General features: G+C 50.5%; 1 protein-coding gene across 6 annotated transcripts in view; it reads left to right on the top strand.

Moving 5' to 3' along the window:
• CEP104 (centrosomal protein 104) overlaps positions 1–19927 on the top strand; it is a 38348-nt gene extending 18421 nt beyond the window's left edge. For 2 of the 6 annotated variants that reach the window (XM_049110526.1, XM_049110524.1), the window contains 10 exons: positions 3026–3232; positions 3629–3736; positions 7953–7989; positions 8396–8462; positions 9024–9132; positions 11059–11197; positions 11342–11409; positions 11993–12310; positions 13527–13617; positions 14775–17200. In XM_049110526.1, the coding sequence (XP_048966483.1) occupies positions 3026–3232; positions 3629–3736; positions 7953–7989; positions 8396–8462; positions 9024–9132; positions 11059–11197; positions 11342–11409; positions 11993–12310; positions 13527–13617; positions 14775–14890 (1260 nt within the window). In that variant the 3' untranslated portion in view covers positions 14891–17200. Of the gene's footprint in view, positions 1–3025; positions 3233–3628; positions 3737–7952; positions 7990–8395; positions 8463–9023; positions 9133–11058; positions 11198–11341; positions 11410–11992; positions 12311–13526; positions 13618–14774 lie in introns of all 6 variants that reach the window. The other 4 variants (XR_007410871.1, XM_049110525.1, XM_035716169.2 and 1 more) reach the window with 4 other exon arrangements.
• Positions 19928–20384: the final 457 nt, after the last annotated feature.

Here is a 20384-nt window from a genome sequence, read left to right as displayed (position 1 = left end):
GGACATGAAGCATATGGAAGTGTAGGTATTTGTTGTGCTTTGGACAACCTGATGAAACTGCAGACATTCTGGAAGAGGAACTGTCTGCCAGAGCAAGAATTCCCTCCTCCCTAATTTGAAATGTGTTGGAAGTGAGCTTCGATCATACAGCCACCATCTTGGCCAGAAGTGGAGAGGCAGAGCTTTCACAGTGGCCCAATCTGGTACAGCCTGCACACGCTTCCTATTCCTGTGAGAAGGGCAGGGTCTCCCTTCTCTGGATTCCAGTGGTGCATTGAGTCGGAGACCTGGGCCAGGTCTTGATGTCATTAAATGTATGATCAGGAAAGGCAGGATCCTATCAGGCCACTTTCATTCATGTGTTCTATCATGGATATATGATTTAGACACTGAAGTGAATAAGCCTTGGCTTCTGGAGCTCTAAGCCCCGTGTCCCCCCCACTCTTAGCCTCATCATCTGGATCCCTTTCCTGGTTCTTTATCCTCCTGATCCCATTGACTTTGGAGTGTCCAGACCTCCTCTTCTGATTTCTGTGCACACACCTTCCCTCAGTGACCTCGCCTATGCCTCTGCACCCACCCATGGAAGACACAGTCTCTGCACATGCCCTCCCTGGACGCCTGACTCTTCCCACAAGCTGTGGATGCCCCACATCTGAATGGAGCGCCTGCCATCCTCTCTGGCATGCTCCTTCTCAGCCTTCTCTGTTTCTGTAAACAGCAACACTGTTCTGTTTGCTCAGCAAGTGCTGTGAGCTCTTGCTCCAAGTACATCCAGATACTGACCCAGCCCCCAAACTCTCATGCCACCCGGCCCGGCCATCCCCAACTCCCCAGCAGACTTTCCTTCTGACTCGTCCTACAGTCTGTTGGCCACCAGCCCTTGGAGGGCTCCCATCACACAAGTCCGCTCAGGCCTGCAATGCCTCCCAGCGCTCTTCTCTGCATGCAGACTGCCTGCTCTTTCCAAGGCTCGTCTCTTTTGTAAAAACGCCAGAGGCAGCAAGCCGCAGCCCCTATACGCCGCCCGCTGCTTCCAGCACTGGCAGCCCTGTAACCACGTGAACCACCACCCTTCTTGGCTCCAAGTTCAGTTTCCTTGCTCCCTAGCACAGAACATGGAGCCTGCCCCACACACTTGGATCCCTGCGACATGGCGCCCTGCTTCCAGATGCCAGCGTCAGCATCAGTCCCACTAAGTTCAGCTGTAGCAACAAGCATAGACATTTCAGTGGAGTAACATGGTAAATGTTGATTGCTCCATCCCTCATGGTCCTGTGCGGTTTAAGATGAGTGGAGGCTCTGCCCCATGCTGGCCTTCAGGCCTTCATCGCCTTCCAGGAGGATGCCACCAGCTTTTTCACATGACTTGAGGGTCACGAAACAGGGAAAACGAGTAGAGGGTGCTGAGGGGGTCTTTATGGACAGAGCTGCTCCCACACTCCCTTCCTGGGACCTAAGTGCATGGGGCAGGGAAGTGTGGCACAGCTGTGCACATGGAAGAAGGCAGCTGGCTTGCTGAGTACTTAGCCATATTCGGGTCCACCTGCATGCTGGGAGGATTAATCCAGACAGAGGGAAGAGAAGAAAGACAGGAATAGAAGTTGGAAGGAGGGGTCAACTACAGGAGGAGAAAGTCCCTGAGTGGCCCAAGATTGGGCTCTGGTGCATATTCACAGGGCTGGCTGCACGTGGAGCAGGGAAAATGTATCCTCTTAATGGACGGAGTCCACTCAGAGCCAGACTGGATAATGGAAGTTTTATAGGCCAGAAGGAAGTATGAATTACCCACCTGATATCTCAGACAGTGAGCTGACCAGAAATGCCTCAGGTCAGGACTCTGTGCACTCCCCTGGGCCCCCATGAGACCAGTCAGCATGCTTCTCAAGTCTGCAGGCAGAGTCCACTTGCCCCGTGACTGCACAGGAAGAAGGGGTCCCAAAAATGACTTGGTGATGGACCATACTATCCAGGCTGGACCCTCAGGGCAGGAAAGACTTGAGGGAGGTGACAGATGGGTGAAGACAGTGGTGGGTGCCAGAGTGTACCAAAAGCCCTGATGAGATTGAGGAATTGTCAGGGGAGAGAGTAGGAAAAAGTGAATGAGAAAAGTAGGAGACGATCATCAGAAGGTGGGACCCCTAAAGCCAGGACTCCTAGAGGTGGTGTCACAATTGGGGGCACCAGGGTCTGGGGTAAAATGAAGAGCCTGTGGCAGGCTGAGGCCTTGCGAAGTGAGGGTCTCCACGCCCATACCCCCCATGAGGAGATGTCGGTTTACTGAGCATGGTCACGTCACTGAGGGTCGGGGTAAATGTATCACGGTGGGTCCTTGTGATGCAACACTGGAGAGCAGCTGAAGTGGATCCTGTGAATAATTGTCCTTGGCAGGAATGTTGAGTAGGAAGAAAGGCAATTTGAGAAAGATAAGCACAGTCTACCATTAAGAATGTCAAAAAAAAAAAAAAAAACCACGTGTGTACAAGGCGCAGACACACTAGTAAATATGCACGTCTGGGTGGGAGCACGCAGGCTGGCTACAGGAGAGCCATGCCTCCGAGGAGCATGGGAAGAGTTTGGGGCCAGGGAGGCTTCCTCGGGGACTTACACTGTCACTAGTGTCTTATGTCTTAGGAACAAAGATCCGAGACAAACATGGCAAAGTTAAATATCGGTTATTATGCATAGTGGATGCATGAAGTTTATTATATTTCCTCTTCTCTGTGATTGGAATATTTTGTGACATTTAATATGACGTCTATAGAAGGATTTAACCTTAAAAATGCTTGTTGGCACATTAAGTGGAAAAAAGCAAAACACAAAGTTCTATATCCAACACGAGCTCCACTATGTGTGAGCAGATACAGTAAGGAAAGCTCTGTGTTGTAATAGCCAGAATTCTGTGGGTGGTGGTCTTTTTTTTTTTTTCTTTTTCAAAATTTTATAATGTGCCTATGTTTCTTTAATGCTGGGAAAAATAAACTGTTATCGTGAGAATCAGTAACCACAAGAACTTTATGTTTAGTTTTCAGTGAGTGCCCTGGAGCACAGAGTGTATGAGGTTCGAGAGACAGCGGTTAGAGTTATTTTGGACATGTATAAACAGCACCGGGCTTTTATTCTAGAGTACCTCCCTCCAGACGACAGCACCACGCGCAAGAATGTTCTCTATAAAACAATTTTTGAGGGATTTGCTAAAATAGATGGCAGACCTACAGATGCTGAAATTAGGGTAAGTTAACTATTATGAAGTTATGATTTAACCTTCTATTGAAGTTATTTGGTCCCTGAATAAACTACAGATTACTTGAAGAGCTTCATGTGCAGGAAACCAGGGAAACGTCCCCCTGAGTTCAGATCCTGGCTCCTCCACCTTCTGCATGAGACTGTCAGTTTCCCCATCTGTAGATAGGAACAGTGATAGCCGAGAGGACTTTGTGGTTATTCTGTCAGTAAACATGGATCAGATTAACCCAGTGAAGGTAGCTTGACTGCAGTTATATTATTAGTCTCAGTGACCATTATAATGTATAAGAAATGTAGTTCATGTGCTGTAATTCATATGTTCTCCCAATTTCTAAGGCTACCCTAAAAAGCTATTCTAATGGAAAAATCATTTCCGTACCAGGCACAGAAGAAAGCAGCTACAGAAGAAGCAGAAAAACGAAAGAAAGACGAAATTAAAGCTTTGCAAGGGCAGTTGGCTGCACTCAAGGACATTCAGGCCGAAGCCCAGGTTGGGAATGCTACGGTTTCCTTCACCCCTGTTCATGGGCATCCTGATTCCTCATTCCCCTAGACAGATGCACAGCATGCTTGCTTTCCTTTCACTACATCATGCAGATGGGTATCTGTAGGCTTTGTTGCTTTCTTAAAACTAGTTTGAGGATACATAAAAGGAATCATCCATTGGCTAGTTTGAATTAGGTGCTGATTCCAGGGAGTGGCATGAGCTGCTGGCCATATTTAAAGAGGTAAGTCCAAGGCTAAAGGGAGGCAGTGGAGGACTATTTCCTCTTCAGAGCTCCTAGGCTCCCTCAGGGCAAAGGAGGAAAATAAACTTGTCTGTGAAGATCTGATTCCCATGCATTAAAGGAGGCAAGTTTCAAGGGAATGTTCTGCCACAGGAAGCTGCTCGGAGACGCAGTCAGCTAGTGCTTGGGTGAGTGTAAACATACTCCTCCTGCTTTGCCCTCCTTCTGGCATTTCACCAGTTTCAGGGCATTGATTTTGTAATGTATTTCCTTAAGTTGAAAGAAAATCTCTTCTAGAGAAAGGGAGAGAGAGTAGAGATTAGCTCTTCGAGGAGCATCAAGTCTCAGGGCTGCAGGAAGAGAAGGCTCCAGAGTGTGCTGCATGGCACCATCTCTGTTGTTGACAGGACTGCACTGTGCCTGCAGCGGTCTGCTAGGAGGAGGGTAGACCTTGGAGTGAGGGTTCTTTCCACTGCTCAAAAAGAGAAAATGCAACAGAATGTTTGTTGAAGTGCCTGTGGCCCAGAGTCACAGTGATGATTCAGGAGGTGCGGACACCTGGGAATAACAGCACAGGAGAAGAAGGTACATTGAGAAATGCGGATTCCTGGGGACACAGACGCCATGGAGTCAGGGGTGGTTCCCTTTTTTTTTTTTTTTTAAGATCTTATTTATTTATTTGAGAGTGAGAGACAGCACGAACGAGGAGCAGGGACAGACAGAGAGGGAAAAGCAGACGCCCCCTCCTTGAGCAGGCAGCCCAGCATGGGGCTCTGTCCCAGGACCCCAGGATCATGACCTGAGCTGAAGGCAGACACTCAACCAACTGAGCCACCCAGGTGCCCCTCAAGGGTGGTTCTTTAAGACATTCGTGTTTGGGGGATCCCTGAGTGGCTCAGCGGTTTAGCGCCTGCCTTTGGCCCAGGGCGCGATCCTGGAGACCCAGGATCGAATCCCACGTCAGGCTCCCAGTGCATGGAGCCTGCTTCTCCCTCTGCCTGTGTCTCTGCCTCTCTCTCTCTCTCTCTCTCTCTCTCTCTCTCTCTCTCTCATGAATAAATAAATAAAGTATAAAAAAAAAAAAAAAGACATTCGTGTTTGGTCCAATTCTCACCTGCTAAAGCAGGCCCAGCAGGTGCTCATAATTTTTCCTAATGTTATACAAATGGAAAAACAAAATTTTGTTTATTTATTTGTTTGTTTATGTTTTTAGAGAGGAGGAAAGAGCATGAGCTGGGTGAGGGGCAGGACAGAGAGAGAGAATCCCAAGCAGTCTCCACACCCAGCACAGAGCCCAACAAAGGGCTTGATCTCACCACCCTGACATCATGACCTGAGCCAAAATCAGGAGTCAGACATTTAACCCACTGAGCCACCCAGGCACCCCAAGGAGAAACAAATTTTTAGAACTGAAGTGATTTACTCCAAGCACAGACCTATCAGTGGTGAAGCCAAGACAACCAGGCTGGTGCTGCTAACCCCTTGTCTCCTCCAGAGCTGCCCTGAGCCTTGCCCCAGTGCCCAGCCTCAGAATCTGTGGGCACCACCAAGGCCATGCACCACCCCCCCATAGATATCTGGGAAAATATGCTGGGTACCTCGTCCTTCAGCTTTCCCAGAGCACCTTCACCAGCTCATCTCCATTCATTGCATGTTGCTGAGCACCTGCTCTGTGCCAGGCATGGTGCTGGGCTCTGGAAATAAGCAGGAAACAAAACCAAGTCCTGCCCGTCCAGGCCACTGCTCCAAGAGGAAGAGACAGTGAAAGAAAAAGCAACACAGGGTAGACCTCGAGGCAGGGACTGGACATCAGCCTGCCGTCTTAGAGTGGTTGTTGAGGACAATGGAATCTTTTTCTGTGTCTTTATTGTGGTGAAATACTTACAGCATATTTACCATTTTAACCACAGTTAAGTGTACAGTTCTGTGCCATTATGTACCTTTGTATGGTTAGCAATATCACCACCATCCATCTCCAAGACTTCGTGAATGACAGGATATTTTTAGATTGCCTGATTGCTTCTGAATTTTAGAAAAAGATTTAAAATTACTGATTGGTTTCCTAAGCTATCCAGAGCATTGATAAGGTAAAACTTGAAGCTAAAATTCAGCTTTCGACATTTACATTGTCTCCCTGCAAAATACACAAACTCGTCTCTCTTAATAAGAAATGTTGACGCCTGGGGCACCTGGGTGGCTCAGTGGTTGAGCATCTGCCTTTGGCTCAGATCGTGATCCCGAGGTTCCAGGATCAAGTCCTGCAAGGAGCTCCCCACAGGGAGCCTGCTTCTCCCTCTACCTGTGTCTCTGCCTCTCTCCACATCTCCCATGAGTAAATACATAAAATCTTAAAAAAAAAAAAAAAAAGGAAAGAAAGAAAGAAACATTAAAGCCTAAAATCCAGTCACAAAGTTTGCTTTCTGTGTAGGCATATACATCGTGTGATCCGTGTGCCAGCTTCATGTTAGTCTATCCCTTTCCAGCTCTAAGATTGTATTCCTTTGTGTGTGCCTCCTGCTCCGTGGTTGGCTGTGACATAGGTCACATACTATGACATAAAGCTTAATTCTCTACAAATTCAGCAGACAGTACCTTTTTGTAACACGTCATTTAAGTGCTGGGTGTAGGGCCACCTGTTGTCTCTGGTCTCTAACACGCAAAGTCCAAGCGAGGCTCAACCCAAGCGAGGCTGGTTGGTCACCAGAGTGCTGTGAGGCATTCACCACAGGGTCAGGCTTTGTAGGAAGGAAAGCAGTGTTCAGAGAGCTGGGAGGAAATGTGCTAAAGGGGCTCCCAGAGTTTGGGGGGTGGGGGCACTGGGGGCAGCCCAGGAGCTGCAGCAGGAAGGCCTGTGGCCCCACTCAGCTGGCCACCAGCAGTGACACCAGGTGTTCATAAGGAACCCTCTCCCCTCCTTAGCTCCCAGACACAGGAGGGGAGCCTGGCTGGAAAAGCAAGGCCCAGTCCATTAGACTAGGGGGTACCCAGTATCTGCCTCAGCACAAGAATGCTGTCATGCCAGGTTATCTGTTTGAGTCCACAAGCATACTGGGGACAGTGTGTGCCAGGGACAGTGTGTACCGGAGAACAGAACAGACAAAATTCTCCATCCTCAGGGACCCGTGCCTCCCCTAGCAGCATCCGTCAATGATCAAGATATACAAGGGAATGCATGAGAGTGTGGCAGGTGGTGGGCTGAGGAGGGGCTCGAGGGGCACGGCTGCTGGCAGACACCGAGTTCGGTGGGGGCCTCTGGGGCAGCTTGTCTTGGGAAAAGTTGGGTGACAAGAGGGGAGAGTCAAAGCTCAAGCACCAGGGCCCTGGCAGGGTGGCGGGAGCCAGGAGACTGGAGCACAAGGCAATGCAGAGATGAGATAAGCGACAGGAGACTTGGGAAGCCGGCTGAGAGTTTCAAGCAGAAGTAAATGAACCTGCGAGACATTCACGGGTACACCAGCCAGTGCTTAGGAGGGCCCCCAGAAACAGGGCCCTGACCTGGCAAGAGAGGCGCAGAGGGTGCTCCAAGGGCAGCTGAGGACTGGCTGGTGGGCCGATGGAGGCTGAGTGGGCAGAAGGGTAGAAGGCTGCAATCTGTCCCCGTGTGCACCTGTCACTCTGGAGCCTCATCTCAGCAGGGTGGCCTGGGGCAGCAGCTCAGCCTGGTCAGGAGAAGCTGGGTCCTGGGACCCCCAAGGAGAGAAGGTATGCCCAGCATAAGGAGCCAGGAGTGGGGAGGTGGCTGAGGAGGTGGAGCTCAGGAGCACCCTAGGCCTCCGTGGAGAACTGTGCTGGTCATGTGCTGCCCAGAGCCTATGGGAGGGAGGCGCACCGTTGGGTGTTAACGGCTCACGAGTAACGGTGCTACGTTACTTTGATAGTCTGAATACAGAAAAGCTTACTTTCAGTGTCAAAATATATCCTGGACAGGCTCTCACCATGCAGCCACCTGTTCCTGATCTTTCTGTTTTTGTGTCTTAGGGAAAAGAAGGCCCCTCAATGGAGGTGGAGAGTCAAGGTAGGTGCTGGGTGTGGGGCTCCCTGCAGGGGCCACCTCATTGGCTGAACAAATACCCGGGGAATGTAAAACTAATACAACCCTTGTCAACTACTATGCTTTTTAATTATTGATTGATTAATTTGAGGGAGAGGGAGGGAGGGAGGGAGCAGGAGTGTGAGCAGAGGGAGGGGGTGCAGAGGGAGAAGCAGACCCCCTTGAGCAGAGAGCCTGACATGGGGCTTGATCCCACGACCTCGAGATCATGACCTGAGCTGAGATCAGAGTTGGAGGCTCAAGCGACTGAGCCCTCCAGGCACCCCTCAGTTTGTGTGCGTTTCAATATATTTCATAGCAAACTGGTTACTAAAAATTTGAAAATAATTTCTACGAAAAGCTATTTTTAAATGCTTTCTCTTCATTTCAGACACACAAGGAGGGAAAGCAGCCCCACCTCCGGCTCCAGAAATCCCAGATAATCACTATTTAGATAAGTAAGTAGAGGTGTCTTTACCCTGGTCTGTGAGGGTTGGAGGGACTAGCTGCATGAACATGCCATGAAGCAAGTATTTTCTGGAGCGCCGTGGGCTTCTGTAAACTGATAGCTCTCAATCATTTGTAAACATTAGGACATGCCCCGCCCCCCCCACACACACACTGGACTGATAGGTGCTCACTCTGGTGGAGTCAGGAGGCCTCCCCACTTGACCCTGAGAGAAGGCAACAGCCCATTTGTCAGAAGTGCTGCTAAAGGCACAAAATACTATGACAACACAATACTTTTTCCCATTCGGTCACGGCAGCAAACCTACAGGAATTTCAGTAAAATGTCTTTGTTCTCCTGACTTAACTCGAGTCTGCGCTAGATTATGCTGACTGCTTAGAATCTGAATGACCTGGAGATAATTTGTCACAAACACCTGCTCTTCCTACTGAGCTACTAGTGGGCTGTGCCCCCAGGACCGGAATTCCAGTGAGGCCCGCCTGAGGACAGGGAAGGCGGGCATGTCTCCAGGTGACACCCAGGCCTTCCTCTCACTTCTGTTTTGTTTCAGTTTGTGTATTTTCTGTGGGGAAAGGAGTGAGTCATTCACGGAGGAGGGCCTGGACCTGCATTACTGGAAGCATTGTCTTATGCTGACGAGGTGCACCCACTGCAAGCAGGTCAGTCCCCGGGGGTCTGAGTCACAGAGGTGGCTCCAGCTATGGAGTTTGGAAAGGAAAAGCTGTGGGAAAAATAGCTGCCTGCATAGCTACCCGTTTTGTTTGGGGTTGATTTGTTTTCTTTGACGTATGTAGCAGACACAGCTCGGAGACACTGTGGGCTCTGCTCCAGCCCCCACAGGAAAACCTGCAATAAAGTGAGTCAAATGATTTTTAGGGCTTCCGGGGACAGACACAAGTTATGTTTACACCATACTATGGTCTGTTAAGTGAGTGATAGCATTGTCTCTGAAAAACAATGTACATACTTTACAATACTTTATTGCTAAAAAATGCTAGCCATCGTCTGAGCTTTCAGCAAGCCATATTCACTGATAATAGATAGGTCACCATAACTGATGTGATAATAATGCAAAAGTTTTAAATACTGTGTGAATTACTGAAATGTGACACAGAGACACAAAGTGAGCAAATGCTGTTGGAAAAAATGGTGCCAACAGACTCACTCGATGCAGAGTTGCCACAAACCCTCAATTTATAAACAACGCAGCATCTATGAAGCTTGACAAAATGAGGTGCCCATTTTTAAGTCATGTGTGTTAGCACCCACTGAAGCACCACAGATGGCATGCCTGTGTTACCACTCCCAGGCCCTCTCCCCCCAGGGTCACTACTGCCCTGACCTTTGTGTCCTGTTAGTTTTTCTACTCCATAGCACTCATGGTTTGAATAGTCCACAGTTCATCCCTCCATCCTGCTGTTTTTGGAAATTGTGTGGTGTCCAGTTCAAGGCTACCATGAATACTGTTACTACAGACATTCTGGTATCTGTGTCCTGGCACACCTGTGGATGCACCCACCCCAAGGGGTGGAGTGACCGGGCGTGCGGCATTGGGCTGCAGGGCTGACACAGGCGGTACTCCAGAGGGGCCACATGTCCACACTGCAGCCCTGGCATGGGGGACTGCTCCACATCCTCACCAGCTCCCTGCTTCTGCCGATGGCGAGGTGCAGCACCTGTCTGGTGTCCATCGGCCCTTCAAGTGCCCTCTTTTCTAAGATACCTCTAGTCTCTCGTTCATGATTACACTGAACTGCCAGTTGCTCTGCTAATCTGTGCCCATCCTTAATGCATCTGGACCAGAACCCTTAGCCAGCTCTGGGTGCCACAGCTACCCTCTCCCACTCGGGGTCCTGCATATGCATCATCCTGATGCGTCTTTTAAGTTTACTGTTGTCCACCTTGTCTGTCCGTCTCTTGGTTGACACTTTGTGTATCTTGGTGAAGAAATCTCCTACCCCCCCAAGTTTGAATCTCTTCTGAGGTGCAGTAGGCCTTCCTCTTGATAAGGAGAGGGACTTCCTGCCTCTACCTTGGGGCTCTTGCAAGTGCTCAAGTGGGCAGACCCCCCCCCCATCCTCCGCCTGGCAGTGTGGACTCTGGACCCTAGTGGAGATGGTTGGCTTCTCCACAGGATACGTGAGTCCATGGCTTGACGATTTATCGGGCATTAAGTCACTCCTGCCCAACATACCAGGGAGGCAAGAGACTCTCCTGACACTCTTTGTGATCCTGTTTCTGTGCACACTCTTAAAAGTGTCGGGGAGCTGGGATTCGAACCCAGAGGCCACACGGCTAAGCTGTTCTGCAGCTCACTACCAGTGTTGCCCTGGAATTAACCATCGCTCCTCCAACCTCACCCTTAGTAATGGCCTTGATGTGCCACCACAGTCACATGAGGAGGCCACAGGGTCTTTAGCAAAATACTGTGAATGACTGCAGGAGCCATGTGGGCTAGCAGGGTAAGGACTGAGCTAAGGACCCAGCCCCAGCCCCGAAGCATGCTCGGGTCACGCAGGCCGGCGGGGGCAGCACACTCCCCAGTGTTCTTGGCAACGTGCCGTGTTCTGCATTTTGGCATGCAGGTGGTGGAGATCTCCAGCCTGACGGAGCACCTGCTGACAGAATGCGACAAGAAAGATGGGTTTGGGAAGTGCTACCGCTGCAGTGAGGCCATTCTGAAGGAAGAGCTGCCCAGACACATAAAAACAAAGGAGTGTAATCGTGAGTGCTTGCTCAGGCCCCTGCCTGGACCCCTCCGTGCCCTCTGTGTCTGTAGTGTCCTCCCAGCGGGGAGGGACACGCTGTGGAGGGGGTGTCCAGGTCTCATAGGAAGAACTAAATCTTGTTTTATTGACACCATTTCAGCTGCCAAACCAGAGAAGCTGGCAAACCGATGCCCTCTGTGCCATGAGAACTTCTCACCTGGAGAAGAGGTAAGGGTCTACCTCAGGCAGTGACCCCACATGGGGTTAGCCACCCCTGGCAAGTGATGATGACCGGGCTGTCAGGGCTGGACCACGGGCAGGGGGCAGTGAGTGTTCTGGGAGCAGCCTGATCCGTTTCAGCTCTGCCCAAATACTTACTCTGTTTACCTACCTGCTCATGTGATCTTTTCCTTCTGTAGCACTGTGGATCCTCTGGGAGGGCTCAGCTCTGAGGGGTGAGCTCTGGCCTCTGTCCAGTCACTGGGCTCCCCTGTGTCCTGGGGCCCCAAATGGCGTCTAGTTCAGACTGCAGCATGCCCATCCTTCTCATTACTGAAACCGAGCTCAGTGCAGTTTGGAAATTCCACCTCATGGGTGATGCAGGTTCTCCCCTCTGCTACCCCACCCACCCACTGTGCCTCCGGCTTAGGCCTTCCATTCCCCAACCTCCGTCCTGTACCCTGCTTCTCTGACCAAAGGGAGTCTGAGGCTCGTGAGGGTTGTTCAGCTCACATGACCATGGCGATGCCCTCTGTGTGCCAGGCAGTACAGCTTTGGAGACCTGCCTCTGGCTTAGTCACTTTTGTTCCAGCCTCCTTACCCACTGCTACCTGCCGTCCTCCACTGCATCCCAACCCGTGGGATGTGGTACCTGCATGACAGCTCAGATCCAGCTGCACCCTGGAGCTCTTGGCCACAGAAAACTCACACCAGACAGCCCTGCTCGGCCACTCTCAGAAAATGTCAAATATATAACAAAGTACGCAGCAGAGCAAAGGAACCTGCAGGCAGCCTTCACGTCCCGTCACCCGCAGAAATGACTGTGGGCTGGTGTTCCCTCTGTACCCAACCTGTGTGCCCCCTTCTCGTGCTCCCCAGAGGCCCAGCCGGACAGCGCATCCCTTGCCCTGTGAGTGCTCCGCCACATTGCTCCACAAACCACGACCGTTGGCTGCTCCCCTTGGGCTCGTGCTGCTGGTCGCAGCACAGTGGCAGAAGCACTAGTGTACAGGCTCTAGGTGGGGCTGCACACGAGACCACTCGATATGTTTTTAAGTAGCTTCTTTCTCAAGCTCTTTCCTTACAGTTTGATGAGAAGCCTTTTGCCTAGTAGGGTTTCCTGTGGGCTGGATCTACTCCCGCCTCCCCTCAGCTGGCATGAGTTCTCCTGCCCTGTTCCCGGGGAGTGGAGGCAAGGCCAGGTCAGATCCATCTTTGATTTTTAAAACTATGTGTTTCCTGTGGTTACTTCTTAGATAGTGGTGCGTTCTTCCAGGACGAATAGGGAATTTTTACAATGAAGTCCTATGATGACATAAAATACTTGGCTGGTCCCAAAGTCTATGGAATGGGACGTATTCAGGAAAGACCAGAGAGAGAATGGCTGCTGTCCCTGCCCCTGCTCACCACCCCTCTGTCCTCACAGGGCTCGTTTCCTCTTCAACAGCTTATCCGTTTTAAGAGATACGTAGTTCTCACACTGTTCTCTCTCCCCGTTTATCTTTAGAAAATAGGAGCCTCTGTGTCCCTATTGCTACCATGACACTCATGCTGTCCTGTGATACCCAGTCCCCTCCTCTGGCTGCTGTGTGTCACTGCCTGCTCTGAGCTAAGCAACCCTCGGCCCCTCTTCCTGCATGCCCTCATGCTCCCAGCTGGGGAGCCGCAGCCCAGCTCACAGCTCACGGCTACAAGGCAGTCTGCAGGCCTCTCGTCCTCATCTGTTTTCTCAGAGTACAGTCATCTGTGCCGTGTCGCAAATCACCACACGCTTGGCAGCTTAAACACCCTTTTATTATCTCGCAGTTTCTGTGGGTCAGGAGTTGTGGGCACAGGTGAAGGCCCCTCTGCACAGGGTATCCCCAGGCCACCTTCCCATTTGTGGGCTATGCGGGGGAGGGATCTTTCAAGCTCACCCAGCTGCTGGCAGAATTTTTTTCTTTGTCACTATAGGACTGACCCCTGCTTTCTTACTGGCCGTCCACCCAGAGCCACTGTCTACTCCTGGGGGTCAAACACACTTACATAACAAGGCCCAGGAGCCATGGCTGCCCCTGGTTTCAGCTCCAGTGTGAGCTCTGTCGGTTGCCTGGTTGCCATACTGTGTGCCTCCTCCTCTGTTTCAGGCGTGGAAAGTTCATCTTATGGGCCCAGCTGGCTGCACGATGAACCTGCGTAAGACCCACGTGCTGCACAAGGTGCCTGCTCCACTGCCAGGTAAGGCCGTGCCTTCCTGCACATCTGTGCCATCGCAGAGGGGTCCCCGCCCCTCTGCGGTGGCTTGGAGACATGTCCCTCCAGTCTGTGTCCTGTCTCTGGGTCTTAACGAGCAGGCTAATTGCGTGACCAGAACTCTTTTTGTCAGCACCACACTCTTGCCAGAGGTTCTTTCATTATGGTCCTGCCCTTTCCCGAGGCTCCACAAGGCGTCATCGAGACAGCAAACCCAGCTCCCTGGGTGTTCTTAGGGTGCAACCCTGGTCCTCGGTGTCTTTCTGTGTCACCAACACAGAGCACTTAGAAACACAAAGTTAAATAGGAGACTCACAGGTAATGCTGCTGCCTGTTTGTTTGTTTTTATTATAAAGATACTTCTTTATTTCTTTTTAAGCTTTTTTTTTAACTTTTATTTATTTATGATAGTCACAGAGAGAGAAAGAGAGAGAGAGAGAGAGGCAGAGACACAGGCAGAGGGAGAAGCAGGCTCCATGCACCGGGAGCCCGATGTGGGATTCAATCCCGGGTCTCCAGGATCGCGCCCTGGGCCAAAGGCAGGCGCCAAACCACTGCGCCACCCAGGGATCCCTGCCTGTTTTATAAATTATAATTTTAGTTATTTTATGTTAGATTTAGAATATCTTACAAGAATGTTTATTTTTCATTAGAAAATCATTCCTGACCAAAAACCTGTTGAGTGCACAGCTTGACTTTAGGGACGTATAATAAGTAGGAAAATAACCAAGATGAGTGCCGGGATGTGGGTTCTGGGCGCCCCCCTCGCAGCAGCCTCCTCCACAGACGAGCAATCATGGGCACTCAGAGGCCCTGAGGTGAATCAGCCAGGATGTGAAGCTCTGGTCCCACGGCTGCTCCTTCACTTCATTTCTGGAACTGAATTTCTGATGCCAGCAATTGGCAAGCAGCTCCATTCTTTCCCCTCCACCCCTGATGTTGGGTCCCTCCCCTGAGCTCTTCTCCCTCCTGTCCTGTCAGCTCACATGGCACCTCCTGTGTAGCCAGCACTGCCTGTCCTCACTGCCCACTCAGCCTAGCCACCTGAGGACTGAGCGGCCACTGCGCCATCACTGTGGCCTTATGCTCTGTCCGTAACTTACTCTCCCTCCTAACTCAGTGCCTATGTTTTGTGTGTTTAGCAGGTAGAGGCACAGCCGTGACCAAAACAGGGACCTCAGGATCAAAGATCGGAAGCAAGATCCCGACCCCAAAGGGACTGAACAAAAGCTCTGGCAGGACGTACACAAAGCGGTGACATGACACACGTTCTGTCTCCCTTAATCCCACAAGGGACTGAGCACGTTTCCTGACTGTGAATCATTTCTCCTAAAATCCGTCCTTGGACAAGGTGACCCTGTCTACCTGCCCCCACTGTCCCTTGGCCCCCTTCGTCCTTACCTGCCACGCCCTGGAAGCTGACCAAAGAGCCTGCGTCCTGGGGTTAGGACCAGACCCACCACAGTTACACGCAGCCAGGCCTCTGCCCTCCTAGCCAGTGTGAACAGAAGAGCCAGCAGTCGCTGTGTTTGAAGGGGACTGACACTGTCGCCCGGGCAGGTCAGCAGGCTGAGGGCGTAGTGCGAGTACAGTGCCCTCTTCTCAAGCACTTGCAGTGATTCCCACGAAGGTTTGCTGTGACCTTTGCATGTCCGGCTCCCACGTGTTGCAGAGTCCCTGCCGGGCCTCAGCTCCCCGGGCAGCGGTGACCAGCAGAAGAGAGACTGCACACACGAGCCTCACCGGGGGCCTTCTCTGCCCAGCACACCTCCTCGCCCGTCTCTGCGGAGCCCGTGCCCCCCCACCGTCACAGGCCGCTGAGCATGGGTCCCGCTGCGGCACTTTCCCAGCTGGAGGCCCATGAGGAGTGCTGGGCCCAGCAGCCCCCTCTTGCAGCAGCCCCCCAGTGGAGCGGAGGTCGACGCTGCTGTCAGTCAAGTCAGAGCTGTCCTCAGGGTGCTCACGTCCCTCCCATGTGTGCCATCCCCAACAGAATTATGAAGTGACTGTCAGTCACCTGATTGTCCTGGGCTCAGGTCGGTCGGAACAACCCTTTCTTAAACCCTTGAGGCAAACATGGCATTATACTTGACTCTGGCGTGGGGTAGCTTCTACATTCTGTAACATCCCCAAGTGAGCATCCAGCACAGACCAGCAGGCTCCAAGCAGCTGCCCTGGGCCTACCGTGCTCCCCCCCACATGTCCACACCTGGATTGCGACTGTATGTTCACTCTCAGACACGTCCTGTGACACTTAAAACACTTAAAACAGCCAACATCGCTCAAAATGAAGAAGCCAGACCTGGAAATCCAGCCCCCTGACCAGCTCCTGACCAGCCATCGTGTCTGGGAAGTGGTTCCACATGCTTCATATGCAGGTGGTTGTGGGGAAGAGCCAGTGTGTGTGTGAGCTCTGCTAGGAAGGCCCCAGCGTCTCCTCTGGGACCCGCTGCAGCAGCCAGCCCTTCCTGTCCCCCCACACGGCCCAGGCATGCTTCTCCTGTCCTGAGTACCAGGCAGGCTTTCCGAACACCAGTGAGAAGTGGTAGAGTGGGTCAGATGTGTACTACATCGTGTGTAAGTATTTTTCATTCCCAACCATGTGAAATAACAAAATGGATATTAGAAAACTAACAGCTAAGTTTGAGCAGCGTGCTCCCCGGGTAGAATGTGCACCACTCACTCCATCCTGAATAAACTAATACTTCCTCCTATGCAGCAAGAATAGGACTAAGAGAATCACCTTTAGATAAAATGACTCAAAAAAATAATAAAATAATAAAATAACTCAATTAAAAAAGTATATCAGGAGAAATAAACTTTGAGCGGACAGAGCCGAGTGCAGATGCCACTGGGATTACAGCACGAGCCTTCCTGGCTCCGTCCTCACCGCACAGACCAGCCACTTCTGTAACTAGAGTAACAGTGACACGAGTTAGGGAAGGAATCCTCCCTTCCCCTCCAATCAAAACCTTTAAATATATATTTTCTATATATTATAAATTTAAAAAAGATATTTGTAAAAATATTTAATTTTAGAGATGACAGAATCGGGGTGTTTAAAACCAGTTAGCATTGCTGGTTACAGAAGAATTGTGCATTTATGTTGAGATGATCTCTGGTGGTGATTAGTGGCTACTTAAAGCTTTACAGCAGAGTTATATACTATTAAGGAACCACAAATAAAAGATAAAAAATTTGGAAGGAACTGTAAGACCCCTTGGCCATTTATAAATAAATATGTAAATTTGGAACAGGAATTAATAATTGACTTTTCATTCATGAATATGTTGTGGATATTTAACTATTTATTTCTATTATTTTCATATTTCAGAATATTTTATCAAGCTAATTTAAAAGAAATATGTCTATAAATTTGGCATCAGAATACACATGTAAATACTTTTAATGAAAATTTGCAACTTTTTAATATTTTAACATAGTTTTATATTTGTCTTTATTTCAGGTACCAGAATGATAATATCTAACTAATATATTTTTGTTGTTATTTCAGGGCCTAGGGGTCAGTTCACCCTGAGCATATTGACACAATAAAAAGATCACTGAATGTTTTGTCACTTTTATTTCAAGATTACAATTAAAAGTCAAATTGCATATGGCTGGGGGCGGGGGTGTGTGGAGAGGGCAGCTGGTGATCTGCTGCGAGGATGAGGACAGACTGACAGAGCCTGGCCTTCCTCCTGAGAGAGCCGAAGGACTGTAAGCTGCGTTAACTGGAGGAAATCATCACCAGCTCTACCCTCGGAACAGAGTCAGACTGTCCTCACCTGGTGTCACGGGCCCACTGGACTTGGCAGTGTCCTCCGTGGTCCCCTTGGCCGCAGAACCTTTTACCCTCCAACAAGGCCATTTGGCTTTCAAATAAGTAAAAAGGCAGTATTTTCTCTGTTGATTTATGGGGTGATTTTAAGCTTTGATTAGTCTGGGGAATTGCAAACTCACTTCCATGTTGAAGTTACAATGCACAGGTTTCCCCCCCCCCTCCACAAATATATATTAACCTTAATGGCTTTACAGTTTCAACAGGAAAATGACTTCTATTGTTTTTGTTTGGTGAACAGGGTGTGTGGTGCACCGCAGAGCATGGGACCAAAGGGTGCATGTTGCAAGGGCATGCGCTCCACTCACCCCTGCAGAGGTGCAAGAGGAGGAGAGAGCCCTTCTGTGTGCTGCTGGAATGAGATGTTCCTCTGTGCCATTGCCTGTTTGCTCTTAGAAACCGGGTCCATTCTGCAGAGAAGCTGAGCGCTGTCGTGGTGTGTGCCCAGAGCCTTCCTGGCTCTCACCACCCCTGGCCAGCCTCTGCCTACCCTCCCCATCAAGGAAGTCCTGGGCTGCCAGCTGAACACCCTGGCTCTGGAACACAGGCTGCAGGAGAGACTAATCTGTGATTAGGGTGGTGACCCTCCGAGCTGCTCCTTGTGGGACAGAGGCGGGGAAATCCCCTGGGGATCTTCTGGACTCCTCACAGAATCCTCACAAGGACCACGGGATGGGGATGGGGCAGAGGGGCAGTTGAAGTCCTCCTCAATGGCAGACAGGGATGCTGGCTCCCTAGAAGGCAGTGGGCCCAGGTGAGAACACTGGATCCTCACAGACCTGCCTTGGTTTCCCCTCTATGGAGTGAAGCCAAGGAGAAGGTGCTGATGAGGCCCAGCCTGGCCTGTGGGTCTGCAATTTGGGGGAGGGAGCCCGCCCCTAAGCTGAGGGCCACCCCCAGCCCTTCATCCCTCACTAAGTTGTGCCTGCAAGGGGTAGGGGAGCAAGGAGACAGGCATGAACCAGAAGGCCTCAAGACTCCACCAAGCTTCTCAGGCCCCAGGCCCCCTAACCTGAACCCACTAGTGCGGGTATCACGGGAGGGGCGGGGAGAGTCAGGGGGGTTAAGTCAGATGCTCCATTGGGTAGATTCCCCTGTGCACAAGAGGTCATCAAGCAAAACGCTCTTTTGTGGCCCTGGGCCTGCAGCTTGAGGACTCCCTGGGAGAGGCATCTCTGGCACCTCTGTGTCCTGGGACTGTCCAGGAGAGGGAGGGTGCAGTGTCCTGCCTAAAGGGGTGGGGGTGTTGCAGGGATCCCCATGGGGTATGGAATAACTTGGGAGTGCTGTCAACCAGATGCCAGGATCCCAGCCTGGGGTGGGAGAGGCAGGAGGCCAAGCCTGCAGGTGTCCAGGCTCTAAGCTTCACCTGGTGGCCAGGCCAGGAGCAGGGCCGGGAACAGAAAGCAATCACTACTTAGGTTCTTCCAATTCAAAGGTTTAACCTACCCAGACCTATTTTGTATTTTCTGCTTCTGAATGAGATGGAGATTTATGAAATGAGACACAAACACAACAGCTAAACAATCGATCATCTGGCTCTCTAACAACCTGAGTCTGTGTTAAAAGGCGTGTCAGGACACCTCACAGAAACAGAAAACCAGAAGGACACATTTACAACAGGCCACCCACAGAGAGTCGGCACCGGAAGACCCAGAGAGTTCCTGTACATCGCCAGAAAAGCACTGCGCTGGCCTCCAGCCTCGCTTTGAGTGTCAGGGACCTGCTGTTGCTGGGACAGGTTGTGCACCCTCCCTCATGATCCTGCAGATCACACATCTCCCGTGGTCCCTCGGGTCTACGATCGGGGCTCAGCTGGATGCGTCCCTCCATGGGGGCTCCAGGGAGGATCCACTCCTCACCACCCCGCTTCCAGAGGCACCTGCTTACTCCAGCACAGGGCCCCTCTTCTGCACCGGGGCTGCTCAGCCACCAGTCCCCTGGCTCCCCATCTCGGCCTTGCTCTTCTACTTGTACCCTGTGGCCACCTTGGGCCCCCTCCCCATCTTCAGGTCACCCATCATCACCCATCTTTCCCCTAGGCCATAAAACTTAACACTTGCACAGGTTCTGGGGATTAGAGCCTGGACTTCTCTGGGGGTCATAATTGTGCCCACTGTTTGGATAAGGACACCATACGCCTAATGTCTGCATCACTTTTCACCTGAAAGGTATGTGGAAAACATTTAACAAAGATTAGGAATGGCAATATCAGGAAAAAAAAAAAAAAAAGAGCAATACTGGGACACCTAGGTGGCTTAGTCGGTAAAGTGTCTGTCTTCGGCTCAGGTCATGACCTCAGGGTCCTGGGAGAGAGTCCAAAATGGGTGAGGGAGGTTTCTTGCTCAGTGGGGAGCCTACTTCTACCTTTACCTCTGCTGCTCCCCAGACTCGTGCTCTCTCTCTCTCTCTCTCTCTCTCACTGACAGATAAATAAACCTTTTAAAAAACAAAGCAATACTGGCATTTCAATATTTATTTCACATTAAAAACAGTAGTTTCACTAAAAATAGTTTACAATTCATATGATAAAAATACCAAAACAATATCCAATGCATTTAAAATAACATGTAAACAAATTATAAAACATTAAATGAACTGTAAACTCCTAAAAGATTGAGTATAATTTATCATTGAATAAACAAGACATTTATAAAAAATATTAAAAATACACTGAACAATATGCAAGTGGAAAATGCAATTAGTAATACACATTTTTTATTTTTTTAATATTTTGCTTATTTATAGAGACACACACAGAGAGAGAGGGAGAGGCAGAGACACAGGCAGAGGGAGAAGCAGGCTCCATGCAGGGAGCCCGATGTGAGACTCGATCCCGGGTCTCCAGGATCACATCCCAGGCTGCAGGCGGCGCCAAACCGCTGCACCACTGGGGCTGCCCCAGTAATAC

Source organism: Canis lupus, chromosome 5 (assembly GCF_003254725.2).
Source record: "Canis lupus dingo isolate Sandy chromosome 5, ASM325472v2, whole genome shotgun sequence".
NCBI classification, from domain to species: domain Eukaryota; kingdom Metazoa; phylum Chordata; class Mammalia; order Carnivora; family Canidae; genus Canis; species Canis lupus.
Note: the sequence above shows the minus strand (reverse complement) of the source record. Positions and strands in the feature narration are given on the sequence as shown.